This window comes from Fukomys damarensis, unplaced genomic scaffold, assembly GCF_012274545.1.
Source record: "Fukomys damarensis isolate Sample0158 unplaced genomic scaffold, DMR_v1.0_HiC HiC_scaffold_23, whole genome shotgun sequence".
Taxonomy (NCBI): domain Eukaryota; kingdom Metazoa; phylum Chordata; class Mammalia; order Rodentia; family Bathyergidae; genus Fukomys; species Fukomys damarensis.
In genome coordinates this window covers 25,958,332-25,981,714 of record NW_022900935.1, presented here as the reverse complement: position 1 = coordinate 25,981,714, position 23,383 = coordinate 25,958,332, and the positions used below count along the sequence as shown (strand labels likewise).

The 23,383-nt window shown below is 50.9% G+C and overlaps 1 protein-coding gene across 3 annotated transcripts in view; it reads right to left on the bottom strand.

Annotated features, from left to right (window-relative positions):
• Positions 1-13,903: 13,903 nt before the first annotated feature.
• Faah (fatty acid amide hydrolase) overlaps positions 13,904-23,383 on the bottom strand; it is a 19,598-nt gene continuing 10,118 nt past the window's right edge. For all 3 annotated transcript variants that reach the window (XM_010610218.2, XM_010610219.2, XM_010610220.2), the window contains exons 3-15: positions 22,591-22,725; positions 22,244-22,377; positions 21,949-22,155; positions 21,598-21,638; positions 21,276-21,400; positions 19,935-20,060; positions 19,327-19,424; positions 17,982-18,081; positions 17,708-17,748; positions 16,911-16,950; positions 16,300-16,408; positions 15,663-15,808; positions 13,904-15,042 (exon numbers count right to left, since the gene is read on the bottom strand). In XM_010610218.2, the coding sequence (XP_010608520.1) occupies positions 14,914-15,042; positions 15,663-15,808; positions 16,300-16,408; positions 16,911-16,950; positions 17,708-17,748; positions 17,982-18,081; positions 19,327-19,424; positions 19,935-20,060; positions 21,276-21,400; positions 21,598-21,638; positions 21,949-22,155; positions 22,244-22,377; positions 22,591-22,725 (1,431 nt within the window). In that variant the 3' untranslated portion in view covers positions 13,904-14,913. The remainder of the gene's footprint in view (positions 15,043-15,662; positions 15,809-16,299; positions 16,409-16,910; positions 16,951-17,707; positions 17,749-17,981; positions 18,082-19,326; positions 19,425-19,934; positions 20,061-21,275; positions 21,401-21,597; positions 21,639-21,948; positions 22,156-22,243; positions 22,378-22,590; positions 22,726-23,383) is intronic.

Here is a 23,383-nt window from a genome sequence, read left to right as displayed (position 1 = left end):
TCAGCAGTTCCACTGGGTAATTTGCACCAAAATCAATTTCCAGAAAAAGTAAGTCACTTAATGTCTGACTCAGACACACACACACTTTTCATACTCTTACTCTCTCCCTCTCCCTTTCTCTTTCTCTCTCTAACCAGTGTTGTTTTTCCAGACCTGCAGGAAATAGGAGCATGGTAATATTTCTTTTTATGAACCACCTCTGAGTTAATAATAGCATTTATTGGACACTTCCTACATGCAAGGCCTTGTGCTAATTGCTTCATTCACTTTTTTAAGTAAGCTTGAGCGCAAATTGGCAAGGTGGATGTTTTGATTCCCACTTTTCTGGAGAAGAAACTGAGGTTCAGAGAGGAGCAATGTCCAGTCCAGGTACACGGCAAGCTCCTGACCTGGGGTCTTTGCCTCCTCCACCCTCTCTTATTTATTGTGGTACTGGAGGTTGCATCCAGCGCTTTCTCGCCGAGCTATGTGCCCAGTCCTTTAATTTTCTGTTCTTTTTTTTCTTTTTCAATTTTGACAGAGGGTCTCTCCCATTTGCCCAGGTTGAGCATGAACTCAAGGTGATCCTCTTGCCTCAGCCTCCCCAGTGCTAGGATTACAGTGTACACCATGCTAGAATATATTGACTATACAGTGGATACTTGACTTATGAACTCAATTTGTTCACAAGGGCTGGCTGTAATTCAATTTGGTCAGCTGAAGTCTCAGGCTGCAGTTCAGTTGTCTCACCTTGAGTACAAGGCCAGCTTGATCTACATAGTGAGACTCGGTCTCAAAAAAAAAAAAAAAAACAAATATAAATAAGTAATTCTAAAAATACATACATGTGTCAAGATTCATAGTTATTTAAAATTAGTGCATTTTATTTATAAATTATTATTTCAATAAAGTACATTTAAGAAGTGAATGAAGCTGGGTGTGGTGGCACATGCCTGTAATCCCAGCACTCAGGAGGCTGAGGCAGGAGGATCACTGTGAATTCAAGACCAGCCTGGGCTACATAGTGAATTCCAGGTCAGTCTCAACTACATAGTGAGACCCTCTCTCAAAAAAACCAAAAAAAACCAAAAAAAAAAGAGTAAATGGATCCTCTAGGAGGCTGAGACAGGAGGATCTTAAATTCATGCTCAGAAAAAGAAAAAAAAAGGGGGGGGTTGGGGATGGAGCTCAGTGGCACCCCACCTGCCTGGCAAGCACAAGGTCCTGTGTTTAATTCCCAGTACCAGAAAGAAAGTAAAAAAAAAAAAAAAATGAAGACCAAAAAATTCTGCCGGATGTGGTGGCACACATCTGCAATCCCAGCACTTGGGAGGCTGAGTCAGGAGGATCACTGCAAGTTTGAGACCAGCCTGGGCTACATAGTGAGTTCCAGGTCAGTCTCAACTATGTAGTGAGAATCTGTCTCGAAAAACAAAACAAAACAAAACAAAAAACCAAAAACCAAAAAATTCCACAAAAAATAAACCTCAGCTTCCCCACCATTCTTTACCTCCACTAACCTTGTTTCCAGCCTTTACTAAGATCTGCACCCCAGCCCTAAACCAGCCCCAACTCAAAAGTCTAAACTCAATCCTAGTGTCGAGCATGACCCCAACACCCTAATTAAACCAGGTGTGTTGGCATGGGCCTGTAGCCCCAGCTATTCAGGAGGCTAAAATGGGAGGATTGCTTGAATCCAGGAGCTCAAGATCAACCTGGGCAATAAACAAAAGATAAACAAAACCCACCCTAATTAGATCCCAAGTAGACCCCAAATTCAGTCACATGGCCCTCACTCAATTCTCACCACCCTGCGCTCTCTGAGAAAGAGCAGGACCCGAGGAGGCTCACTGGCTGGGAATTCTAGAGGTGCTATGAGGAGGGGAGGAAACTAACTGCAGAACCACAGGGAGCAGCCAGCCCCTCCTCGCGGCCCAGGGGCCCATTGCCATGCGGCCTCTACCAAGCTCTCCACCAAGCTTCACCAAGCTCCAGACCTTCCCGGAGCTCTGATCCCCTCCAAACTCTGGTGAAGTCTGCACACTCTCCAGCCCCCTTTCCTCTCCCTGAGGTGCTCCCTCTCCCCAAGTCCCCCGTCTGAAGACCCCTTCCCTCTCTGAGCCACCATTCCCTGGGCTTCATCCTCCTCTCTGACCCCACCCTGCCTCCTCAACGATCCCCTCCCCTTTCCGAGCCCTCCTGTGTCCTGCATCCTGGAGCAGGCTGACGTTGAACTGCACCTTCCCATCGTGCATGTGTGGAAAGATTAATGGAAATATGGATGGGTAGATGGGTAAGTAGATGAATGGATAAAATGTGAGTTGATGAGTAGACAGATGAAACATAATGGAAGGAAGGATGTACGTCAATGTTTAATGGCTGGAATATTTGTTCATTTTGTTTGCTGACGTATCCCAAATAACTAGTACAGCATCTGGAACAGATTAAATAATAAAAGTTTGTTCAATAAATCAAATAGTAAATGAATGGTGAAATTGATTGATAGAGACTGAAATGATGACTACATGGATGGTTGAATGGATGAAGGATGGATGGATTTAGATAGAGGCATAAGGGGAAAGACAGGTGGACAGAGAACTGAATAGATGAATTAATGAACTGATCAATTAATGAGTGAGTAGGTCTACTCCACTGCCAACTATAAGAAACATGTTTAGCTGTAGCAAAGGCAGGAGTTGTTTGAAGCTCTCCTACCTTCACACACTTCCTGTTGGACGGAAATTGGCAGGTGGAGTTGCCACACCCCTAGTGCTCTAGGCGGGGATGACCGTAGCCCCCCACCCCAATCAGTGAGTACCTGGGGATCAGAATCCTGCAGTCCAGAGGCCATAAACCCACACACCAGGCTGGTATGTGCACGCTGCCACCTGTGTCTGCACCCATCCCAGGATGGAAATCCCTTCTGCCCAGAAGCATGCCCAGATATTTTCTTTAAGTTCAAGGGTCTCGGAGTCTGGCTATAGATGAGGTTGCGGAGGTCAAACTGAGGGAAGCAGGGGAACAGGAGCTGGGTGGGGGGCAATCACCTGGCCATCCAGCCCATTGTATCTGGAGGCCAGACACCCTCAGGCCAATCCCAGGGCTTCTTTAGCTCCATGAGCTCCTCCTGGGACTGAGATCTCCTGTTATCCCTTCCACATGGGGTGAGGGCTACTGACCGTAAGGAAAGACCAAGATCAGACAGCCACCCTGACTCCTAAAGTAAGGACCAAGGAGCCCACAGTTCTGCTGTCAGCAGGGAGAACAGCTCCTCACAATAACTAAGAACACTAAAGGCTGAGGAAGGAAGACAAAGAACAAGGAAGAGAAGAACAATTAGATGAGAAACCAGGATAAAAATAGAGATGCAACTTTAGGACCTCAGAGCCCTCAAGGGCCCTTAGAGACCAGGGAGTCCTTCTATACATCACAAACTCGAGCGTGGATGGACACCCCGGGGCTCTGCATGCAGTCACCTATGTCCCAGGCTCACAGGGACTCCACAGATGAGGCCCCTCTCAACCTTTACCAGCCTATTCCGCGCTGGAGGTTGCCTGTCCTTCCCCCCAGGAAGTCTGCTAGGCACTCTATCTCCTGATACACCTCAGTTCCTGGGCAGAAGTGAAAAGCCAGACAAGAGACACAGGAGAGACGAGGGCCAGGCAGGGACTAATGACCTGTCCCCCATCACCCTGACTCAGAAGACTAGAAGTCACAGGTGATGGTGGCATGTGCCCTCTCCCAAGCAAGTCACAGCATCATGTAGGACTGTTCCCCAGCATTTCAGTTGCCCCCTCCCATCTTTTTGTTTGTTTTTTGTTTTTTGAGACAGGGTCTCGCTATGTAGTTGAGACTGACCCAGACCTCACTAGGTAGCCCAGGCTGGTCTCAAACTCACAGCGATCCTCCTGCCTCAGCCTCCCAAGTGCTGGGATTACAGGCGTGTGCCACCACGCCCGGCTTGAAAGAAATTTTTACAGGATATGTAAGCCTGGGAATTTAAGAGTGCAAAAAGAAAAATTAAACAGTAGGCGATGAGGAGCAATAAGTGAGACAAAGGATTCTGTTATGGAGTAGAAGGGTACTTACAGAATTAGATAAAGGTAACAGAAAAAAATGAGAAATAGAATAAAGGGGAAAAAAGAAATATGAGGAGTTTAAAAAAGAAAAGAGAGGGCTGGGAGTTTAGCTCAGTGGTTCCAGCGCCTGCTTCACAAGCATAAGGACCTGAGTTTGATTCCCAGTACCAAAAAGAAAAAGAAAAAGAGAAAGGGAAAAAAAGAAATAAGTAAAAAAAGAAGAAAAAAAGAAAATGAGTCCAAAAAGAGAGGAACAATTTTTTCTCTGTATCTTTGAAAGAGTGTTTTCCTTCAAGGATCTGCGGCTTTGACATCCAGCCTGTCTTACTTACCTCTGCCTACCCTTGCCCTGTGAGTTTGCGAGGTGCACCCCCTACTCCCAAGGACCCTCTGTTTACCCCAGGCTGTGGCAGTGTGCATGCTGAGAAGTGCCTTTGCTCACACTTGTGGATAGGAAAGGTGATCAGACCTGAGATCTGTGCTAGATGTAGGCAGCAGGGCAAGGGTTCAAGTACTTACTGCCTGCGGGTACTTTCAGACCCAGCTCCTTCTGAGCACAACTCAAGCCAGGCCTGGCTTCTCAGAGGAGAGGTGTGGGCTGCGCACTTCCCAGCCTGAGTTTAAACTTCCAAGGGAATCTTTTTCTAGCTCACTTCCTGTTTGCAGCTGTCTGCCATGAATGTCTCTCCGTCAGCATAGGAGGGTAATGCTGGGAGCCCTGAAGTGAAACTGCTTTTTGGTTGTTCTGAGTCCTGGGTTTAAATAACCAATCCCCTCCTGAAATGGCACCTGATCAAGCACCCTTTGGTGGTAAGGTGGACACCATGCCTGATCCCCTCTCTAGCTGCTGCCTGCCACGTGGAAGGAGTCCCTGTGGAGCAAAACCCCACTGTTTCTACAGATCACAAAGGCCACAATCTCCACTGCCATTTGTCTCAACTCTGCACCCTTACCTCGCATCTGGAGAGCCCAGTTCTCCCCAAGAGCCAGGGAGAGGGTCCAAATTGTTTCCTTCTTTTCTCTGCATCGTGAGCTCTTTCCAACTTCTCTGTAGCTTTTAAGTTGTTTTCATTGTTTTGTTTTCCTTTCCTGTCAGTACCTTCCTGATTCCTGGTGATTTGCTTCTCTTTTTCCTTTGACAAGTCCCTCATCTCTTGGTGAGGATGACCAAGTAAGTAGCTATAAGTAACCAGCTGTAGAGCGGTGGTGGTGAACCGAAGGCACGTGTGCCCCAGCAGGCACACAGAGCCCTCTCTGTCAGCACATGAGCCAAGCTGCCCCCGCAGCCAAGCATCACCTAACTGTTGTTTTTTCTAAACTAAAACCTCAGTATTCGGGTTTAATTGTAGCGTTGGCACTTTCTAATCAATAAGTGGGCTTTGGGTTGCAGCTTGGGCACTCGGCCTCTAAAATGTTTGCCATGACTGTTACAGAGGACGCTATCCAGATTCATCTTCCCAGCCTACAGCTTCTAGGCCCGCTCAGCCAGGGGCAAGTACAGAGTGGGGTTGGGGTCCATCCACATCTGGCCACTGCTGAGTGGGGCAGGCAGATAGTAAAACCTGATCCACTTGGGCCACTGCACACACCGCACATCACCCACTATGCATCCCACTGACACACAGAGGCCCACGCATCTGTCCACTCAGTACATGTCCCTGTGCTCATCCTCAGTGCTAAAAACACTCCAGTCTGTCTCCAGGTTGGCATGAAAGCCCTTCAGTGGCTCTCCAGTGGCTTCTTCTCAGGCTCTGGGAGTGTGAGCACTCCTCAGTATTTAGGGTTGTTTGTTTTTGACATTGGGTCTCACTAAGTAGTCCAGCCTCCCAAGTGCTGAGATTATAAACATTTGCCACCACACCTAGGCATTCCTCAGTATTTGACCTTCTCTTCCTCCTTCCTTGGGTGACCTCAGATCTCAGGAATCAGATGCATCTATCCAACCCACGTTCTAGGCCCTAGAACTGTTCATCCACTTATACACCCCAAAACACCCCAGGACACCAGGACTCATCGTTTTTGTTTTGTAATACTGACTCATCTTTTTTGTTTTGTAATACTGGAGTAGAACCCAAGACTTACATATACTAGACAACCACTCTGCCACTAAGCCACATTCCAAGCAGGGACTCATTCCCTGCCAAATTTGTTCTTGAAACTCTCAACTGATATATCACCGAATCAACAAACCTTAGAATGATCCTAGACCCCTCCTGGGCATCTAATCTCTGATGACAGTCAATAGTGAACACATAATCACATGTCAGGTATGTTGTAATATATTCCAGGCCCCATTCCAAGCACTGTGGCAACCACACAAGAACATAGGTTGTATTCTCTTCTGGGTTTACAAGAGAAGAAAACACTGAAATGCAGAGACCTGGTTGCCCAAGGACATGTAGCTAGTCAGTGACAGAGGCCCAGAAACCTCACTTAACACATACCCTGCCCAAGGTGGTCCTGCCTCCTCCTCATCTCCCACCTCTGACCCTCTGACTCCTGCCTGCCCAGCCCTTCTCTTAGCCTAGGGGCCTCCATACATTTTGACCTCTTCACTGCAGCCTGATACTCACTGAAGATTTTTAAAGACACACCTCCAACAACTGGTGCCAGCTGCCCTGAGGGTACAGCTGCATCACCATCTAATCAGCATGATTTACAAAGCTTTCACTATAAACAGAGAACACGTGTTCACATATAAGTACCCATATTTTCCACTGACTGAGGACTTAGAGCTCCTACTGTGTGTCTGGGAACCGTGTCTCAAGCCTGCACTGCTGCACTAGTCCTCACAAAACCCTTGTTGGAATGTTATTTTCATTCTCTTTCCCCAAGGAAGGCAACACGAAGAGGTTAACCATCTGTCTGGCCCAAGGACAGAAAGATGTGGGAGACTGGACTTTGACCTGAGCCCTCCGTACCTTACCTGCTGGCCCTCTGTGGCAATCTGGATCGTTTTGGATGAAGTCCTTCTTGTGTGCCAGCCCCACATTGCATCTGGCTCTTCTCTGCCTGATTTCTATCACCACTGTGCCATTTTAATCTAGGCTTTAGAGCAAATCAGCCCTCTAGCCCAGTCCTATAGTCTGGACTTTTCCACATTCAGCTGGTGCTGCCTCCTTTCATAATTTGGAAAACAAAGAAAACATATTTAAAAGCTATTGTGAAGTTGACTTATTAATATCTTCAAAAGGCTTTTAAAGATGTTTAATAGCATAAAAACTCTCAACCCTTGCAGTGGCCAGATTCCACTTGAGATGACCTCTGTCTCCTGGCCAGCAGCCTCCAGTTTGTCCTATTACCCTAGGGAGCCCTACTAAATATTTTTTAACTAGGTGTTCTAGAGACAAAGTCTTATCTCATGCTTTCCCCTCCCTCCTACTGCAGTTCTTGTTCCTTTCTTTTGGAAAACTACATTATCTTCCAAGCCTCAGCTCAGATTTTCCCTCTCTATGAAGCCTTCCGAACAGGACCCTCTCCAGTAGCACAGTCCTGTCTCCTACCAAGACCAACAGCTCCATGGGCATCTGGTCTTGGCCACTCTCAGCTGAGCTCTCTCCATTCTTTTCTACACAGCTCTGGCTTCACCACACTCACCCAAACTGGAAACTCCCTTAAGACAAGTCTGGGTCAAATGTCAGTTTCATCTTTTCATTGTTGTTGTTGAACTAGGGGCTCCTATGTTGCCCTGTGAGTAGCTTCAACTCTTGGATTAAAGCAATTCCTTTGGCTCAGCCCCTTGAGCAGCTACAATTACCAGCATACAGCACTGTACCCAGCCCAGGTAGCTCCTTGTTTGTTTGGTTAGTTGGTTCTGTTTTTTTGAGACAGGACCTCACTATTTAGTCTAGGCTGGTCTTGAACTCTCTATGTAATCAAGGCTGGCCTTGAACTCTTGATCCTCCTGCCTCAACTTCTTGAGTGCTGGGATTACAGGCACGTTTCAACATACCTGGCTTCTTATTCCACTTTCTAATGAATCTATCCACAGGGTTCAGCACAAGAGAAGACCCAGAGGTGTTCCCTGTGGAATTCTGCTAAAATGAACTGAATTGGATTTGTTTGACTAAACCTTGACCTATTTGTTTTTGACAAATTTGTTATTTGTTATTGAAATAGGTTTGACCTATTTCTCAGCCTGCTACCTCCCCTAGGACAAGCTGGACACTTGAGGTCTTGAGGTATCTCTAATGGATGGTGACCAGACTAGGAAGTTGTCCAGGGAAGATTGGTGTAGCTTTGTTGGGGAGAACCGAGAAACCTGGAGCCATAAATCCGAAGATACCATGAGTGACCTCACCCCAAGTCCCCTCCACTCTGCCAGCCAACCCGAAACTCCCACCTGGCACCCACCCCAGTAGCTGCATGCCCCAGACATCTACATGTACACAATGATGTCCAGACACATGTACAACCAGCCGTCCCCAGGTATCAGGCACCACCACACAGGTACATATTGACTCAAACACTCAGACCCACACCAGCCACACATATCAAGATGTACACAATCCAGCTGGTGTGCACACCCAACCAGGCACACACATACCACAGGCATGCAATCAGATAGATACCAGCCACACACCTCCAGGCACACCCAAACACAGCAGATGAAACCCCAGCAGGAGGCTGAGCAAGCAGGCCTTGACCCACACTAAAGGAGCCTAAGCCCACCAATGCCCACAGATGGGGCCACCACCCACAGGAACGCTCTCCATCAAGCTGATTTGCCAGAGCAACCCCATTAGCCTGGACTTCCTCATCATCAACCAGGGGGGCAGCTGCTCTCTGGGGGCAGATTGATTTATCCAACTAATTAGCCCCAATTAATATTAATACACATTCTCAGCAACTGCAGCAGCTCAGGCACAGAAGCTGCCCATTGGGGCCATCAATCACCATCCAGGGGACAGCAGAGGACACTCTGGAAATCCAGAGCATAGGGAGACTGCACCTCAGGCACTATCCTTAACCCCTAACCCCAGTGCTCCCAGAGAGAGCCTGCCACCATCAACCAAAGATGGGAACCCCAAGATACACTGAACCCTCCCTCGTCCAGCAGCTGAGGAGCCCAGTGTCCAGAAAGGGCGCGTCACATCCTCCAGACAAATTCAGGCTCAGTCTCTGTCTCCATGCCCTGCCTTCCCACCCTTCTCTCTGCCACCTCAGGAAGGCTTTGCTGATACACCCATAGCTCAGCCACTTCACCTGCTAATTCCATTCCATCCAGCTGTGATGGCTGTCAAATATCTTGAAATAGCCCCTTCTGATCAGTTAAAGCCACCTTGTAAGACCCACAGCTCTGCAGGAGCCCTGTCTCTAGCTCCCTATGTGTTGCACTTATAGTTGCTCAGCAAATGTTTTCAGGACTGCATGGGATGGGGTAGACGAAGGTTCCTGTCTCAGTGGGGTTTGGGGGTTTTCAGGGACCTCCAGTAGCTTCCATCTATTCATTTCAACAACGACTCCAAGCAAGTATATTACTAAGCCATGTGTCCAGCACTGAGATAACAGCAAAAAGACTTGGTCCCTGACCTCCACAGGCTCCGTGAACATGGATGGAGAAAAACTGACAGGGACACAATGAGCTGGTAGGGGAGAGTTAGGGTGAAGACTGCCCAGCTGGGCTCTCCATATTCTGAAGGGAATGGGGCCAGGGGAAGCGTGTGTCCATCTACCGGGATTGAGGGCCGAGGGTCCCTGGGGCTAGGAACCTCAGGGAATGCTGTCTGTTCATCTGCTGCCAGAGATGCTGACGAGGGCCTCCATCTGCTGCAGCTCCACCTTCCTAAGCTCCTGCGCCCAGGGGACCTTGGTCCTTTTTGGACTATGTTGCCAGAGCAGCAGCACATCCACCAGTAGGGTCCATAGGCAAATTCCCCAGCCCCGCCAGCCCCAGCATCGTGGACCTCTGTGGTTAAGTCTGCTGCTTCCTCAAGAGCCCTCTTGCTGTTTGTCAGCCACACTGCCAGAGCCCCCATCGTACCTGGGGCTGTGGGTACAGAAGCCCCAGCCCTGGGTGTGCCACAGTCCTGCCTTTTCCCAGCCAGTTCTGACCCCTACCTGGACTTCTTGGGGACAAAGTCCCCCATCCCTCAGGCCACAAAGAGGAAGAAGCTTTGGCAGAGACAAGACTGAAGAGGGTCCCAAGCCTTGCAGTGGCAAAGGTGACAAGGCTCTGACATCACCTTCCTCACATAATGCCCCTCCAATGCCCTAGTTTGACCTTCAAGAATTCTAGATGGGGTTGTTCTATGGTTTCCTGTTGCTCACCCAGTAATCACCAACCCTCTGTGCTCCGTATAAGCACACACAGGGAGGTAACCTTATTTCCCCAGAGTGGACATTTCAGGCAGGCATTTGGGCCCAGGAAGGGAAAAAAGTACGGGTCACCAGAGGGAACAGGCAGGGATCTCAGGGACCATCTTGCACCCACCCAAGGGAGAGCACCACCACACCCGGTGTATCCACCGAGTATGAGGCACCATGCAGGGTGCTGGGCTTACAAAGCCAACTGCACAGCCCTGACCCCAAGTGGCATCACCCATCTAAGGTGGCCAGGAACACCACTCCTAAACCATGTGTGGGAAGTCTGGGAGGGTCCAGCCAAGGCCAGCCAGCTAGAGAAACACGGACTGAAGACAGATCTTGTTGGGAAGCTCATGAATTGACTGTGTATGTAAGTCTAAAGTGTGTGACCCCTGCAGAGCAGCAGGTAGGCGTTGTCTCTGTCTTCATCATGTTTGTGTGCCCACAACAGGGGCTGTACTTGCAGCACATTCAATGCCTGTTCTTGTATAAATGAGGAACGTCTGCGTAGCCCACAGTGGGGCATGTGGGTTTCAAATCCTCTCTGTACCCTTTACTGATTGGCCCTGGACAAATCAGCATCTCTGAACTTCAGTTCCTCTGGTATAAAATGGAAATAGTAATGCCCCAATTTTCAAATGACACAGTGGGGTCATCAACACCACAATCTAATAGGTGTTGCATCTTACGATTACAATACCGCATCTGCCTCAGGCATGGGGAGAAGCACAAGACAGTGCGACAGTGCCTGGCAGAGTTGTGAGTGAGAGACAATCACTCTGGCCCGGGATGAGTAGGCAGTCACAAGGTGAAGAGCAGAGGAAGAGCGTCCTGCACAGCAACCACAGGGGCAAGGGTAGGGAGGTGGGAGGTGCACTGGGTGCTCAGCACTGCTCGAAGGCCAAGCGTAGCCTTGGAGGTGGGAGCAAGGAGTCGCACTTGGCACAGATGATACTAAAGACATTAAGTGTATTCATATTTGCACTTAGAAAGCCCACCTCACTGCCACATGAAGGCTGCTTAGAGACAATCGCAGCAGAAGCAGAGAAGGCCAAGCAAGGAGCTGCGACGGTGGACGTGGTAAGGAGGGGAAAGGCCACGGGGACGGGTGGCAGCCTTGTGACCTTGAAGGTGTTGAGGCCAGGAGACAGGTGATCTGGAAGGGAAGGGAAGAACTGACTTTGGCTGCAATGTGCTCGCCCAGCCTCGATGTCACGGGACACCAGAAGGGGCCCTGACGTGCCACAAGGCACTGACAAAGGTTGACGCAGCTTCATTTCCAATCCATTTCTAGCCACGGGACCCCGGGCAAGATATATAATCTTTCTGTAAAATGAGGGCAAACAGTACTACTAAGCGAGGGCCAGGGATTTGGCTCAGTGGTTCCACTGCCTGCCTCGAAAGCGCAAGGGCCCAAGTTCGATCCCCGCATCCGAAAATAATAAATAAATAAATAAATAAATATTACTAAACGATGAGCAGGATAATTAAATGACCGGAGGATTAAATCATCTGGAGGATGATGACTCCAGAAGGTAGGTGGTTCACTGTAGGTATTCAGGAATGTGGTTCTGATCCCTTTCCTCCTTCTCTGCTAATCAAAAGTCACCTTATCTCTCCATGCGTTAAATATTCAGGAGTCCTTGTTAACACACCCCCTGCCTTCATTCTAGCAACATCCTCTAGAATGTAAGCTCCAAGAGGACAGGAACCAAGTCTTGTGTCATCTGTCGCTGTGGTCCCAGCCCCATCACCGTGCCTGGCTCCCTAGTAGATGCTCACTTAATTTCACAGAAGTAACTAAGCACCTTCTTCTGCACAACCTTCGTGCCGAGAATATAATCAGAAACAAGAAAAAGTATGGTTGTTTTAGTAGAAGAGACAAAAACACATAAATCATTTTAGATAGAGATAATGCTATGTTTAAAATACAAAGGGTATGGGCTGGGGATGTGGCTCAGTGGTTCTGCTGCCTACCACCTTGCAAGCACAAGGGCCCACGTTCCATCTCTGGTACCACAAAAAACAAACAAACAAAGGGTAACATGTTAGAAAGTGACAGCCAGTGTGAGGGACGGTGACTGAGACTGAGTATTCCAGAGGAACAAGTAACACAGAAGCTCTGAAACAGGGACCGCAGTTCAAGATAATTAAGAAACCAAAGGTGCTTGTGTGGCTGGAGCACAGGGGCTGAGAGAAAGAGATCCACCCAAGATGAGACCGAAGAGGTGGAAACTGGATTTTCTTCTAGGTGGGATGGAGAGGCACTGGAAAGTCTTAAATAGTGAATGGCTCAACCTGATTCACTTCTGAAGGATCGCTCTGGCTACTGTTTGGAGAACAGACTGGGGACCACCCGAAGATGGAAGCAGGGAGCCCAAGGGTTAGGAAGTTACTGCAGTACCTGGATGACAGGCAGGTGGCTTGGACAAAAGCATGGTGGTGGAGATGTAATACAGTGGACACCTCTGAACCTCTGTGACCCCATCCCCCTTCCCTCGGCAGCAAGGGGCTCCTCTCTCCCTTGGCCATCCCTGATCACTAGGGAGCAGGCGTGTTTGCCAGTATCCTCTCAAGGATGGCAGCCAGGCTTGGTTCGCGTCCGTGTCCAGCCACACTCAGCACAGGGCTGGATGTGGCCAGGCTGAGGCTCCAAGGGCTGAAATCAATGAACCAGTGAAAGAATGAAGGAGTGGCATCTCCACTCTTCAGCTCTGTGTCTGAAAGGACAAGGATGTCAGTAACTGGAAGTGAAATGGACAGGAGAAAGAGAAAGCTCGGGCAGCTGGCAGATGGTTTCAGGAGACAATGAGGGAAAATTACAGAAGTTGTCAAGTCACGAGGAAGCAGGAAGAAGTATGGCACCAACTTACTGATCTCAATCTAGGTGTCCCAGTTCAGGCCGGGCCCTGGAGTCAGCCACCCCCCAAGGCATGGGCCCTCCCAGACAGAGGAAGTTTGGTAGGGGCATGGACACCGCTAGGCTCGTAACCTGGAAGGAAAGCACTCTCAGAAGAACAGGGAAATAACCGGGGGAGTGGGGGAAGTCTGGAAAAGACAATGGCAGGCGTTAAAATGGGCCAGATGTGAGCCAGTACCCACCCTACCCTCAGGGGATTGAGCTCTGAAACATCTGCGACAGCAGGAGTTAGGCTATGGCCAGGGCAGATGGGGGAAAACCTCAGCAGCACATCACAAACTAACTGTCCTTCCCCTGCCAGGCAACTCAGTCCAGCAAGATGTGAGCTGGCAGACAGGGCAGGGCCAGACTCCGAGGTAAGACAGCCTCTCTACCCTTCCCCCCTTTGCCCAGATTAGGGGTCCGGAGCAGCATTCTCATCCTTTTCCAGGCTTTGCCCCTCTCTCTACTCTCCTCACTGTGCCTATATGGGCCCTTTGCAAGCCTCCATGTCCCTTGAGACAGAATTCAAGTTGTTGGCCTGGCTACCCACGTTCACCTTATCTAGACTTAACATAGATCCCTGCTTCTCCTGCGCCCATTCAGCATTCCTGCCATATCAAGCTCACCCTGGTCTTGGACATACAGTGCCTCCTCCCTGGGAAGACCTGATCCTTTGTATCTCAGCATGGGAGAACCTTCTGGACTCAACACTGGTCCTCCTTCAGCAAGCCTTCCCAGAGCAGTCCAGGCTTTGGCTGGCCCTACGAGTGAGCACTCTCTACCTGCCTTGTCACTCGCTGACCACCAGCCCTGTGCCTGTGGACTCCTTGACCCAACAGCACCAGCTCAGGGCCAACTGTGTCCACTCAATTCCCTGCGGCCCAACTCAGGTGCTTCCCCATTGCCCTGTGCAGGCCACACAACACAGAGACATAGAAATGCAGTCGCCACCATCAAGGAGAGATGGCCAGCAAAGCAGACCCACCGAGACGCCTCACTCAGGGGAGACTGGGAGGAAAAAACTCACACTCTTTCAGGGCCCAGAAGAAGCTCAGAAAACCTCTTGGAGAAAGAGGGATCTGAGCTGGGCCTTCAAAGATTGGGTGCTACAGAAGTAGAAAGGGCATTATCAGCAGAGAGAAGCAAAGGAAGAAAAACCCCTGTATCCAGCAGTGCTGGGCGGAGTCCAAGCGGGGCAGGGAGGGGGCTGAAGTGAAGTGCTGGGGACACAAGCCTGTGTCCCTCCTGTGGATGATGGACACCAGGGGAGGTTTTGGAGCAGAGGTTTTGGTGACGTGGCTGCCACCTGTCTCTGGAAGATTAAGCCAGCCCTGCTTTCAATAGGCTCCAGCCCCAGCACCCCACAAACTAGGAAATGTTTCTTGACTTTGGTGGTCTTGGTCCCTGTCATACCTGCTGGCTGCCACATAAGGTGGGGGATCATGGTGGAAAATGAACCAGAGAAGGGAGCAAGATCCAGACTTGAGGTGGAGCAGGTCTGTGTTTTGGCGGGGACTGAAAGAAGGAGACGTGGTTGCCTCTGACCCATTCTGAGTGTTCCCTCACAGGGTGGCCGCGTGCCCCATTAGGCTGGGATACAGGGTATGTGGGTGTCGGGTCCTTTGGAGCCAGGTAGGCAGGTGGCTCTCAGGATGGCCGCTTTTCAGGGGTCATCAGTCGCTCCACCTCCCGCATGAACCGCAGACACAGCTCTTCCTGCCAGGGCAGAGCCACACACTGCACAGCCACAGGCAGCCCCACACCGTTCTTCAGGGCCTGCAGGAGACATGGACATCAGGACGGGTGTAGCAGACAACTCTGCTCAATATTAGCAGACTCTGGTTAACTGCAACCCAGTCTCAGCACCCTTTGATCTCCCAAGCAAGATAAGCAGTGCCTTCCCCCTTTACATCCTTGTTTGTACATCAGCTATCCCTGGCTGTATATCAGATGTGCGGGCTTACATATCTGCCATCACCACATGCTCCCAGCCAGATGCTTCTGGGCATCCCACGCTATGTCTTATGTCACTAGATGTTTTCAAAGCACACCCTGCTTATCTTCCTGCACTTGTAATCAATAAATACTTGGTGCCCTTGGTGCCCGATGTCTCTGCTGCCCAAAGCAGCATAGGTCAGACCCGAGACCTAGTTTTCCCTAAGTCTCATTTGTTTCTTTAGTCTTATCAGTTTGTGTTGTAGTTTCCCTGTAGAGGTCTTCAGTAACCTCCCCTTCCCACTGCCCAGGGCCCAGGAAGGGAGTGCCTCACCGGAGGAGAGCAGCAATCAGGGCCAGGTGCAGTATTGATTTGAGGACTGGCGAGGGCACCAAGTGCTGAGGACACCAGCCGGGGGATGGGTGGGGAGGAAGTGAGCTGGGGGACGGGCAGGCCTTACCTTCTGTAGCACCTTGTCCCAGATATCCCCAAAGTAGCCCCGGTAATGTTCCATCTGGGCCTCGTCCTCAGCGGTCACCGTGGTGACGGGCACCACTCCCGCAGGGAAATTCAGGCAGTTGTACAGGACAGTGTAGCTGATGGCCCCTGGAACACATCACAAAGGTGCAGCAGCCTCGAGGCCCGCAGGGCTGAGTGTCCACGCCGGGCCTCAGTCACCTGCCCTGTGAAATGGCACCCTGCTTCCCCAGCAGGGAAAGACCCTCTCCCGGGCTGAAGTTGGAGCGACAAATCCCACGAACCCAGCAAGATCCCCTGATACTTCGCCCACGAGGCTTCTTGAATATTGTTCCTATTTTCTTGGCTCATATAAATACCACCTAGGTTTAAATACCACCTCCCCAAACTACAGACCTTGTAACGAGATTTCCAACTGAAATAGTCCACACCAGAGAGGGATCTCACTGCCTCCTAGGGCATTCCTCATGAATGCTCGCTCCAGCCAGCCAGGCTATGAGCCCCCAAGGGCAGGGGACTCGCCCTCCTCTAAGTCCCAGCAGCTCCATGGGGCTGCTGAACTGTCAGACATCAGGGTCGGGCGGAGGTGTGAGGGGAGTAAGATGAAAAGCAGGCCTCACCTGTGGCCTTGCCTGCGGTGTTCAGGTCCAAAGCAGGGCCCAGCATAGGGGTCAGTAGCACATCCAGGTTCAATGCTCTCCACTCAGCAATCACAGATTCTTGGTACTCCTGAGGGGGCATCAGCCAACAGAGGAGGCACTCAGACCCAGCCCATCCAGAACTCCGCATTGTAGGCCTGGGCTGGCTCTGGCCTCAGCACCTGCTGCCGGATCTCAGCTGAGCTGAGCCATGAGACCACAGAAGGCCTCTTGGGCAGGCGGGAAGCACTGCTTCTCAGGGGCATCACTGTTCCACCTCCCACCCAAACCGTAGGCACTAGTCTCCCTGCAGAGGTGGAGCTATAGTCTGCATGGTCTCAGGGAGCCTCAGAGGGGCAAAGAAGTACCCAGGACAGGAGCCCCATACTAACCCAGCCCCAAGGATGAGCACTAGAAAAATGAGCATCAGAGAGCAGGGTTCAGTCTGTAGTCCAGGAAAAGGCAAGTGGGGATGACAGGGCACTCCAGCAGATCAGCAGCAACACTGGGCTGAAGATCCTGTTGGCAGGTGCCCTGGACAGCTCCCCTCCCCTTAACTACCCTACTCCAGGGCAGGGGCTCTCAGGCCTCACCTCAATCTTGTGCTGCAGTTCCCAGAGTTCTCTAGCTGACCTGGGGAGAGGGAGTAACATCGCTGGTCATCATGGCCAAAGCCAAGGAGGTCAGAAATACCAGACACCCTACTTCCACTGCTTCTATATTTCACTCCTCCATAGCCCTCAACTCTACCGATCTCTGAGAGGGCAGAAGTTCAAAGCAAGACAGTTCAAAGACCAGATGAGACAGACCAGGCTTCAGAGGAACCTAAGCTGAGTCACTTAGTGACTCCACAGCAGTGACTCCCGCACCAAACCAGGCCTGAATCCTCACTATCCTCAGGACCAAGAAGAGGCCAGGGCTGTCAAAGGTTCTGAACATCTGGAGGTGAAAAGGGGAGCAAGTACATAGGATGGCTGGGTGAAAATGAGGTGCCTTATGTCCTTTACTTCCAGCCTGACCTACTAAAGGGCCAGTAAGACCAGTGCAATTCAGTTCAGTTCAGAACTCTAAAAGGATTTCATCTGTCACCCAGGGCCCAGCATCTCCAGGTGCCACTGAGCCTGGGAAAACTCCTTCCTAGTGCTTCCTCCCACGCCCAGCCAGTCTGACTTTCTCCCCTCCACCTCTCCCCTCTTGTTTGTTCCCTTGCTCTACAGCCAGACCTGGGCCCCAGTAAGACAGTTTCAAGATCCCACCTGAGGGCCCCCCATCTGGGCCATTTCCACCTCAGAAGTCATCTCCCCCAGGGGCTTCTCCTGTCAGAAACCATCTGGCCTCAGAACAGGTAGAGCAAAGAGGGAGGGCATCTGGGCACAGGAAGAATCCTCACCGAGGCTTCATGTTGCTGAGAAAAGCTGCCACCCGTGGGAACTGCACCAAAACAGACACAAGGTCAGTGACTTAGTCTGGGGCCACGAGCTGGCCACCCTTTGGGAAAGCAGGTTGTCAAAGATGCAGGGGTTGGGGAGAACAGTTGGGGAGAGGGTTGGAGACAAGAGGCGCTTAGGCCTGTCCAAATGGAGATGCCAAAGGGAGGCCATGGGTTATCAGAGGATGGGGGTCCCAGAAGCTCCCCTAACCCCTTGCACTCCTTGGGTTCTTACCAGAGGCTTCAACAGGAAGGCTAGCAGTTTTTTAAGCCAGTTGGGCAGCTTCAGAATTAAGATCAGGTCTCTCAGGCAGGGGTCCACAAAATCACCTTTGCTGGGAAACAAAAGGCTCAGTCTAGGAGCTCCCATCCTGGTTCCCTCCTGACTCACTCTCCACCAGCTGCAAACCCTCTTCTCTATGAGTGGCCCTGTCCACCCCTCCTCACCAGATTCCAGTAACTGCTGGCCTCCAACCCTTCTTCTTCCTCTTTCCAACACATGCTTTGTTTCTGCCAATTCTTCTGGACACCTGGGCTTTATCCACACCCACTGGAGTCCCCAAGGCAGGACTCAGGGTCCCCATCTCCAGCAGATCTAGCTCAGAGCTATAGGGACTGAGGGCAACATCTCCCTGTCCCAACTGAGGGCCTGTGCTTATCAAGACCACTGCCAGCCTGCAGGCTCACATGGGGCATTCCAGATTGGCTACCCATGAATTCTCTCTCTCTCTGACCCAGCTCAAGATCTCAGAGAAAGGTCTCAGGTGGCTGATCCTGGGGCTCCACCTCAAGGCCAGAGTAAGAGGTAACATTTTCTACTGAAGCCTGGGCCATGCTCAGCTGCTGGGAGAGGGAAGGACGAGCTGAATCCTTGACTGAGAAAGACTGCAGGGTCCAAGTGTCCCCATAATGAGGTCTACAGCCTGAGAGGCACCAGTCCAGCCAGCCCATCACCTTCACAGGTCCATCCTCTACCCCTGTTATGACTGAAAACAGCCAAGGAGAACCATCTTCTCTAAACATCAGTTCAGTCAAATCCCTTAAAGTGAATCTGGTACAACTCACATGTTATACAGAAATAAAAAGTGAGGTCCTACTGAAAAGGAAAGACTTGGCTCAGACAAGACAGAGCTTGGAGTTACAGCCTGATGTCTATACTCCAATCCACCTGCCTTGATGCTGTCCTTGTTTCTGACCTTTCCTAGACAGCAGGGAACTCCCCTTAACTCCTCCTATACCACAACAAACTCAGTGGAGAAGGGGGTATGCACAGTCAGCCTCCCTTGGGCTGACACCTCTCCCTAGCATGATATCTCCAGGCTCAACTTGTACAATAGGAAGGACAGCAAGGTCCCTGCCCAGAAATCACAATCCTTCTTTGAATGTGGTTGAGCCTATCCTGGAGGATCACAAGGCCTAACTGCTCTCCCTGGGTCTATTCATTTTCTTTTTTTTTGGTACCAGAGATGATCAAACTTGGGACCTTGCACTTGCAAAGCAGGCAGCAGCACCACTGAGCTAAATCCCCAGCCCTCATTTTCCTGACCCCACCACACAGCCCAAAGCTCAAGAGCACTCACAAGTTCTGGAGGAAGCTGTGGCCACCATCACTGAACAGCCCACCTGCACACAGGGTCTCCAGAACATAGGGTATGTTGCTTGGCAAGAAGGGAACAAGCTGCAGGAATGGAGGGGTATAAGGTCCTAGCCTTAACATGCCTTGCTCCCGTGGCCCATATGTCACCTAGCAGCCTAAGGAGGACCTGGACCACCTTGCCCATGTGGTTGTTCTCACAAGAACCACAGAGGCAGGCTTTCCAACCATGAAAACACCCTGCAAAATGGGCCTTGTCAAAGAAGTCTGGAGAAACATATAAGGTTTTCTCAGATGAGCAGACTAAACCACTCGCCACTATCTCAGGTCCCCAGGAACCTCTGCATAGCTGGTCACTGTTGTTCATGATTGATGAGGCCCCTCAAAATGCAGCACTCAGCATGTGCTAAGTTCTCCATCCCCCACAGCCCCAGCCTCCTGGGGAGTCCTCTATATACTGGTCCCACAGGGCCACGGTTCTAACTAGTGATAAAATAATCGGAGCCACAAAGCCCAGGAGGGTGTACCACAGGTACCAGGAAGGCTTCCCTGAAGGGGAGGAGATGCCAGGACTGTGGGATCCTGCAGCCATACCGTGTGGCCAGCAGCTTCAAGGCTCTGCTTGGTCTCCAGCAGGGCCCGCTTCATGGCTGGGCTGGGCCTGGTATAGTTGTCAGTTTCATAGTATCCTACACGCAGGGGCTGAGAACTTGTATAGATCTGGGGACAAACACAGGCGGCAGGGTCAGGGCAAGGAGAGGAAGGCCTAGGCAGAGCTCCTAAAGACTACAGAAGCTACTCAGCTGCAACCTGGATCTTTTTGGTCCCATTTTTCCTCAGAAGAGATCATCTGCCACGCCAGACCCTTCCACATTTACCCCATCATATAACACATTCGTAGTATCTCGGAGGTGCAGAGCAGAGATGAAGATTCCCACTAGTCATACGAGGAAACTGAGGCTTAAGGTCCAGAGAGCGGGGCTGAGACTTGCCCAAGGTTACCCAGCAGACAGTAGCAGGGGCAGACCTGGACCTGGGCATCCTGACTCCTGGGCCAAGCCTCTCTATCGCCTCTCCTGGTTCCCAGACCTCCAGACAGGGCTCCTCTCCTCTCCTCCCTCTTAAGAAGGGTTCAGGCTGCAATGGTCTGAACCTGTCTGCTGAGGAGTGAGAGCCTCCCCAGCCCAGATCTGCCCACCTGCCCTGCCCCCAGGAAACACCAAGGCCCGCCTGCCCACAGCCCCTCAGCCTGGCTAGGGTGAGGACAAGGGGCCCATACAGGAGAGAGGAACATCAGACTATTGAGAAACTGAGCTCACATCACGTAAGTGCAAATATCCATATGTATTCTTCAACAGTCTTCATCAACTCTTCCATACAAAGCACCAAATAATATTTACACCCCAGGACTCTGATCCTGTCACCTCAATACCCTCAGCAAGCTGTGTCCCCAGTCCTTAACTATTAGATCACAACCTTATCCAGTCTCATCCAATCCCCATGTAGAAGGATTCACTCTGCACTGTCCCTGCCCTCTGAGGCACTCCAGAAGCTCTGAGGAGGTAGAAGCCACTTCAGAAAGTAGTAAGCTCAGCTCTGATCAGTGGCTGTCCTGGCGATATTTTGAGGAGCCAGCACAGCTCCCTACAGTTCAGTACATGTGAAGCATCCCACCAGTGAGGATACAGACAGGAATACCACATGCAAAACTGCTATTTACTAAGGGTCAAATACAGACCAGATACAAGAGTTCTCCAGCTGCAAGGCCCGCGAATGTCCCCATTTGTCCAAGGGTGTCACCTAGTGGCCACCTGAGAAGCAGCAACTGACCTTGGCCTCAGATCTTGGGGTCGCTTTGGGGGGGCACGCCTCTGAGGCCTGGTCACAGCACCTGGGTTCAGGAGTTCACCATTTGCCCACCCCTACCCCACTCACCTCCTCTCTGAAGGGCAGGGGTGGCACGGTGGGGTCCAGGCGAAACATGTCCTCACACAGAAGAGCTCGCAGACACAGTGCCAGGCTCTCCACATCCCGAGCAATGGGGCCCACGGAGAACTGCACTGTTGAGCAGGGACAGGAGGAAAAAGGGGTCACGTGACCCCGATGGGCTCTGGGTCTGGGTTGGAGTAAGGGCTGGGCCATGGCCCAGGAGTAGAAAGAGCAAGGTCGGAACTCAAACCTAGGAGAGGCAGGGGCAGAGGCAGATCAGGAGTTCCCCCACCCTCATCCAGGGCACTGAGAGAACCACAGACCTCACCTGCCATCTGTCCATGGACACAGCTCTTCACGCCTCTCTTGCTGGATAAGAAACACAAGGTAAAAAAAAAAAAAAAAAAAAGAAAAAAAAAAAAAAAAAAAGAAAAGAAACGAAACACAAGGTGTGGTAAACAGGAAATAGCTACCTTCTGCCCACCCCAAAGCCGCTGTAGAAGTGCTGTACTCCCCCAAGTGCTGTACTCCCAACCACTGGAAACTGGGAGCCCTGCTAGTGGTAACACTCCGCCCAGTAAAACTCTGGTGAGTGAATCCCTGCCTGGAGCCCAGAAAGGTTGGAAGCTGGGCCAAGGTCATACAATAAGGGGCCCAGAAGCTCCTGTACCCACCATACCTGAGGCGGTTCCCAGTAGGCTTGAGGCCACAGATGCCACAGAAGGCAGAAGGGAAACGGATGCTGCCTCCAATGTCGGTGCCCAAGCCCAGCGGGGAGCCTCCAGACCCAATGAGGGCCCCTTCACCCCCTGAGGAGCCGCCTGGGCTCTTAGAGGGCTTCCATGGGTTCATGGTCTGGCCGAAGAGGGGGTTACTGCAGTCATAGCTGGAGGAAGCAGGGGCGGGTCAGCCAGGGTCACGCTGGCACCTCTGTCCCAACCACCCCACCCCACCCCACCTTGCTGAGGCTCAACCTGAACATGGACTGGGGGATGTTGGTGTGCACGAAGGGCACGGCGCCCTGCAACTTCAGCACCTGCACTACCACACTGTCGCACTCCGCTGGCACCCCCTCATTCAGGCTCAAGCCCAGCGTCGAGTTCTGGCCCTAAGAGGAGGATGAGCGACAGGAAAACTCAGCAGATAAGTCAGGAGAGGTCCACTCCCACCGCTGTCACACTGGCCATGGCCAGGCACACCCACGATCCTCTCTCAAGACTTCCGGACATCACACTTCCTCTGCAGGACCTAAGTGACCCAGGACACAGAGCTGGCTGCAGGAATGGAGGGGAGAGGAACCTGACACCAGGGAAGGGTGTACCTTGTAACTGAAGCACTCCTTGAGGCTCACGGGGACACCATAGAGCAGGCCTCGTGGTGGGGCCTGGCACAGCTGGGTCTCACAATCAGCCAGGAAGGAGGTTATACAGTTGGTCCCTTTGTTCACTTCCCAGGCCTGGTAAGAAGGAAATGGACACAAGACAGAACGAAGCTGGACTTTTTTCTTTTTTATGATACAGAAAGTCCCCGACTCACGAGCATTCAGGTTGCGAACTGTCACATATATGAACAGACCTCACATTACAAACATTTGTAGATGCTAATAAATGGCAGGAGTAGCTCATGTCTGCCGGATACTGTCACAGTTGTGCTGCTGTGTGCTGACTGTACAGTGAGACAGTGTACAGTAGTACAGCAATCAGAGCTCAGGATGTCCGGAAGCAAGAGGAAAAGCAGTGGTGATGTAGAGGGGACCGCTAGGAAGTGCAAAGCAATATACGTTGTATATTTATATCAAAATTGTATGACTCACTTTGTTCGACTTACAAATGAATCCAACACAAATATTCTCCTGGAATGGAATTCATTTGTAAGTCAGGGACTTATTATAGTAAAATGTATAAAGTTAGCTGTTTAAGGTATACTGAAGGAGTGAAGTACTTCAAGCCCTAAAGGAAAACAACCTCCTTTGCAGACTGATGTACCCTGTAAAACTATCCTTCAAAATTGTTGGAGAAGGCTGGGAATTTAGCTCAGTGGTTCTGACGCTTGCCTTGCAAGCACAAGGTCCCAAATTCAATCCCTGGTTTAAAAAAAAAAAAAAAAAAAAAAAA